Source organism: Sapajus apella, unplaced genomic scaffold, assembly GCF_009761245.1.
Source record: "Sapajus apella isolate SASKATOON/1434 unplaced genomic scaffold, GSC_monkey_1.0 scaffold62, whole genome shotgun sequence".
NCBI lineage: Eukaryota > Metazoa > Chordata > Mammalia > Primates > Cebidae > Sapajus > Sapajus apella.
Window position 1 is genome coordinate 7,382,767 of NW_022437002.1, and position 6,000 is coordinate 7,388,766.

Consider the following 6,000-nt stretch of genomic DNA (forward strand, 5'->3'; position numbering starts at 1 on the left):
TTTTTGTATTTTTTAGTACAGACGGGGGTCTCACCGTATTGGCCAGGCTGGTCTCAAACTCCTGACCTCATGATCCACCTGCCTTGGCCTCCCAAAGTGTTGGGATTACAGGCGTGAGCCACCGCGCCCGGCTGACTGTTGTACTTTCTTATCATTCATGTGTTCACTGCAGTAGCCTTTTTAGTCTTTCAAGAACTTTGCGTTTACCATGTGGCTAAGTGTTTGGCACAAGAGGCCTAGCTTTCCACATGCCTTCCTCACTAAGCATAATTATTCTAGCTTTGGATTTACAGTGAGAGATGTGCAACTCTTCCTTTTGTTGAACACTTAGAGGCCATTGTGAGGTTATTAATTAGCCTCCTTTCAATATTGTCATGCCTCAGGAAATAGGGAGGCCCAAGGAGTGGGAGAGATGCAGAAGTGGCTGGTCAATGGAGCAGTCAAAACATACACATTTTTCAATTAAGTTTACTGTCTTAATGTTGGCATGGTTTCATGGTTACTCCCCACACAATTACAATAGTAACATCAGTGACCACTGATCACAGATCACCACAACAGATATTATAATGACAAAAACATTTGAAATACTGAGAGAATTACCAAAATATAATGCAGAGACATGAAGTGGGCAAATGCTGTTGAAAAATAGCATTGATAGACTTGTGTGAGGCAGGGTTGCTACAAACCTTCTATTTACTAAAAAGTGCAGTATCTGTGAAGCACAATGAAACAAAGTCTGCCTATAGTCTTTTCTTTAAAAGTATCCTATTAGTGTAATCTCTTTAAGATAGAAGCATGAGTATACAAGCTTATTAACTTATGTGGATATATACTCATGGGAGAGAGACATTGATTAGAATATTTCACGTTTGAAAAATTGGTTTTCAATATGGTTTCCACTTAAACAATCTGATAAATTACTATAGAAAGAGTGGTTTGGTGGGATTAGGGTTGGAGTGGTAAGGACACATTAGGGTTTTAATCTTCATTGCCTTTGCTACTAATGCTTAGAAATTAGATTATTTAGATATGGTAATGTTATATTTTATATAACTGTGCTAGAATATGCACTGTGTAGTGTAAAATGTATGTTTACTTTTAAAAGATACTAATTTTTAGTAGAGATGGGGTTTCTCCTTGTTGGTCAGGCTGGTCTCGAACTCCCGACTTGTGGTGATCTGCCCGCTTCAGTCTCCCAACGTGTTGCTGAGGTTACAGGCGTGAGCCAATTAGCCAGGCATGGTGGCTCATGCCTGTAATCTAAGCTACTTGGGAGGCTGAAGCAGGAGAATTGCTTGAACCCAGGAGGCAGAGGTTACGGTGAGCCCAGATTGTGCCATTGCACTCCAGCCTGGGCAACAAGAGTGAAACTTCATCTTAAAACAAAACAAAACAAAACAAAACAAATTCTTAACAATGTGAAATGTAATACAGTATTTTTAAAAAAATATTTTTAAAATATAGATAATTCTAGAAAGTAAAAAATCTCATAATCTCCCCTGTAGTGGTAATGAATGCTAATCATTTGATGTTTTCCTTTAGTCTTTGAAACATACTAATTCTCACAACAGTTCTATGAAGTAGGTGCTGTATTAATTCCATTTCATAGAAAAGAATTTAAGGATCAAAGCAGTTTTTAAGTGTCTCCCAGAAAATTCAAGTTTTTAAACTTAAATTCCAATGCCATCTCCCTACACTATAATTGCATCTATTTTATTTGGTTATTTTAGCTCACAGAAAGGAAAAACAAATGAATTATACTTTGGCTTATGTTATTTTTTTTCTTATTTTTAGAGACATTTTAAATCCAAAGGATGTGATCAGTGCCCAGTTTGAAAATACCACCACTAGTAAAGATTTTTGCAGTCAGTCATGTTTGTCAACATACGAACTGAAAAAAAAACCTATTGTTACCATAAATACAAATAGTATATCAACCAAATGCAGCATGTGTCAGAAGAATGCTGTTGTAAGTTACCACTTTCCTTTATTGGGGGAGAACTCTAATATCTTTGTGCTTAAAGAACAGCTTTTGATGGGTCTCTGCTCCTTGTTTGTATGTTGCTGTTTTTTAATTTCTAGATTCGACATGAAGTTAATTACCAGAATGTGGTCCATAAACTTTGCAGTGATGCCTGCTTCTCTAAGTTTCGTTCTGCTAACAACCTTACCATGAACTGCTGTGAGAACTGTGGGGGTTACTGTTATAGTGGCTCAGGACAATGCCACATGCTTCAGATAGAGGGACAGTCTAAGAAGTTTTGTAGTTCAACATGTATCACAGCATACAAGCAGGTACGTGACCATATTTAATCTTGATGTCTTTGTTCATTTCAGGTATCTGTATTTTTAGTGGAAATTATTTATGAAAATGTTTTAAAATATTGAACTTACTGGGCAGGCGCGGTGCCTTATGCCTTTGTAATCCCAGCACTTTGGGAAGCTTAGGCGGGTGTTTGAGACCAGCTTGGCTAACACGGTGAAACCCCATCTCTACTAAAAATGCAAAAGTTAGCTGGGCATTGTGGTGCATGCCTGTAATCTCAGCTACTCAGAAGGCTGAGGCAGGAGAATCACTTGAACCTGGGAGGTGGAGATTGCAGTGAGCCGAGATCATGCCATTGCACTCCAGCCTGGGCAACAAGAGCAAAACTCTGTCTCAAAAAAATTTTTTTTAATTAATATTTTCAATTTTATAATGGCTCTCTATGTAAGTGCATTTTGCTAATCATCTCTCTCTCTCTGCCTGTCTCTCTCTCTTTCTCTCTCTCGTTACTATTTGCTTAACTGGTATTCTTTATACAAATAGTATTTGTTGAATAAATGTGCGTTAAATATTCTTAAACAGAGTTCTATAGGTAGAGTTTTGTTCATTTGTTTATGCATGTTTATGCATTTGAAATACATGTTTTTAGGGTATGGCTTTTTTTTTTTTTTTTTTTTTTTTTGAGATGAAGTTTCACAGGAGTGCAGTGGTGTGATCTCGGCTCACTTGCAACCTCTGCCTGCTGGGTTCAAGTGATTCTCTTGCCTCAGCCTCCTGAGTAGCTGGGATTACAGGTGCCCGCCACCATGCCCGGCTAATTTTTTTGTATTTTTAGTAGAGATGGGGTTTCACCATATTGGCCAGGCTGGTCTCGAACTCCTGACCTCAAGTGATCCACCTGCCTCTGCTTTCCAGTCCCAGTGCTGGGATTACAGATGTGAGCCACTGTGTCCAGCCACTATGGCTTTTTTATTTCAGAAGTGATTTTTATTCTTGAACAATATTTTGAAAGTGTAAAAAAAAAAAACACACAAAGAAGTATAGTGTATCTCTCATAACCAATTAACCAATCCTAACAATTTGTTGTGTAGCCTTCTAATCTTTCCAGCATGTGAGATTTGCATATATACTTATTTGACAAGGAAAGGTTCAAGTTGCATATGTATTCTTGAAATCTGATTCACAGAATTAAAATTGCAAACCAGAAAATCAAAATTCTATCACTAATTGTTACAGCAAAGGATTTTTCTTATGTTTATGAAATAGGACAAAATAGATGTGGGATTATGTATTTATGAATTGATGAGGTGTGCTTGGGATGAACTGGATAAACTCTGTATAACAAATGCCCTGTATGTAGTTTTGTATTAGATTGTATTTTGTTGGTAAATTTTGATCAAGTATTAGTTTTAAAGTTGATAAACCTAAAGGAATAGTAAATACTTTATATATATATATATATATATAATTTTAATTTTTAATTTTTGTGGGTCCATCGTAGGTGTATATATTTATGGGGTAAGTACTTTCAATATTTTTAATTTTATAATGGCTCTCTATGTAAGTGCATTTGCTAATCATTCTTTGTCTTAGAAAGTGAATTTTCATGCAGTCACCTAAATTGGTGAATTTAATAGTGTTGATTAGGAACTTTCTTGTTAATTATTCTTAAAACTGTGTAGTAATTTTGAAATTTGAACATACAGTTTTTCAATTTATTTCTTGTTAATGTAAAAACACACTACTGTGTGTTGTTTTACTATTTATTCCTTGTTTCTGTTCTCAAAGGAAAAAAAAATCCCCACATCTTCATTGTTTTATTTTTGTCCAAAAGACTGTCCTTTTCCTGATATTGTATCAGGTACTAAAAGTTACTTGAATTCAGTCCATTGAAAGATGAGTCATAGTCCGCCAGAGAGGGAGAAATAGGATGAAACATTTTAATTTAAAAATGTATTCTTTTATTTTAGCCAAAACCTATTAAATTTCTCATGTGTTTTATGTGCTGTGGTACAGAAAGCACTGGAATTTGAAAGTAAGGCAGATCTGGATTTAATTCCAGACCTTACGTTCAAATACAGTTTTACCTTGGGGAAAGTAGTTAAGGTCCCTGAGTCCTATCTGTAAATTACTATAATACCACCTATGTTCCTGGGATGTTTTTAGGATTATAGAAAGTAAGAATGAAAAAGTACCTGGTATGTAACTCGGGCATTGTAAATGGTCATTTCTGCTACTTTCCTTTCTTCCGTATGTATAATTCATTCAACAAACATTATAAAAGTTATAATTTCTGTTTTGAGGGGCTGCCTGTCTCCCAGGAAAGATAGACCTATAAATGAGTAAACAGAGATGCTATGATGGAAGTATTATGGGTACATTGGGCCACAGAGGTCACATAGTCAGCTCTACTTGATAGGGAAAGTTTCACAGAGGTAACTCTTGACCTGGGTCTTACAAATGAGGTTTGCTTTTATATTCCTGATCAGGGAGGAAAGGGAAGTGGGGCTAGAGATTTAGAAGACATTAGAGAATTCAGGCATATGTTAACTTTACTATGTACCTATTTTAATATCAAGTTTCACAACTTGATTCTTTAAGAAGGAAGATTGCTCTTAAAATCTAAGTGGTACTGGACATACTTTATAAATTATCCTGAATTTGTGACATGTTAATAACACTTAGCATTATTTGCTGCTGAATCCCTAATTGGGTGAAGACTTAAGATAACAGACTCTGTTTGTATTTAGATACCCGTGATATCCCAGGTTTGCTCTGACTTTATGCTTACAGATTATTATTTTTTTAATTGGTGGTAGAATATTTGCCAGTAAGTTTTCTAATAAATTTACCAATTTCCTCAAATTCATATTTATAAGCACCTTTAAGGGGGATTCTTTCAATTTTAGGATGATATAGTATAAAAACATGAACTTGCTGTTGTGTTATTATTTAATGTTTTTAAAACTATGGTTATGACCTATTAATAGACCCTGAAATTAATTACTAGGTTATAACCAGGATTATTATTACTATTATTTTTTAGACAGAGTCTCTCTCTGTCGCCCAGGCTGGAATGCAATGGTGTGATTTCAGCTCACTGCAACCTCTGCCTCCTGAGTTCAAGCAGTTCTCCCACCTCAACCTTCCGAGTAGCTGGGATTACAGGCGCCTACCGCTACGCCTGGCTAAATTTTTTTGTATTTGTGTGGAGATGGAGTTTCACCATGTTGGCCTGGCTGGTCTTGAACTCCTGATCTCAGGTGATCCACCCACCTCCACCTCAGCCATCCACCCACCTCAGCCTCCCAAGTGCTGGGATTACAGAGTGAGCCACCGTGCCCAGCTGCATTACTTTTTTAATGAAACAGAATAGATTGGAAAATATCAAAGTGCATTACATGTTATCATGACATTTATTCCTCCATAAAACTGTTTTCAGTTTTATTATATACATACATAATACAAAAAGGCAAACTCTCAGAAGTACATGTGTACTGTAAAACTTCTCTTTTTTTTTTTTTTAGAGATGGGATTTCACCTTGTTGGTCAGGGTGGTCTCGAACTCCTTACCTCAGGTGTCCACCCACCTCAGCCTCCCAAAGTGCTGGGATTACAGGTGTGAGCCACCACACTTGGCCTTTTTTCTTCCTTCCTTTCTTGCTTCCTTCCTTCCTTCCTTTCTTCCTTCCTTCCTTCCTTCCTTCTCTCTCTCTCTTCCTTCCTTCCTT

At 36.5% G+C, this 6,000-nt stretch overlaps 1 protein-coding gene across 7 annotated transcripts in view; it reads left to right on the plus strand.

Moving 5' to 3' along the window:
- The window catches only part of ZMYM4 (zinc finger MYM-type containing 4), a 155,614-nt gene that overhangs the window by 114,548 nt on the left and 35,066 nt on the right, over positions 1-6,000 (plus strand). For all 7 annotated transcript variants that reach the window (XM_032246899.1, XM_032246897.1, XM_032246902.1 and 4 more), the window contains 2 exons: positions 1,798-1,972; positions 2,086-2,298. In XM_032246899.1, the coding sequence (XP_032102790.1) occupies positions 1,798-1,972; positions 2,086-2,298 (388 nt within the window). The remainder of the gene's footprint in view (positions 1-1,797; positions 1,973-2,085; positions 2,299-6,000) is intronic.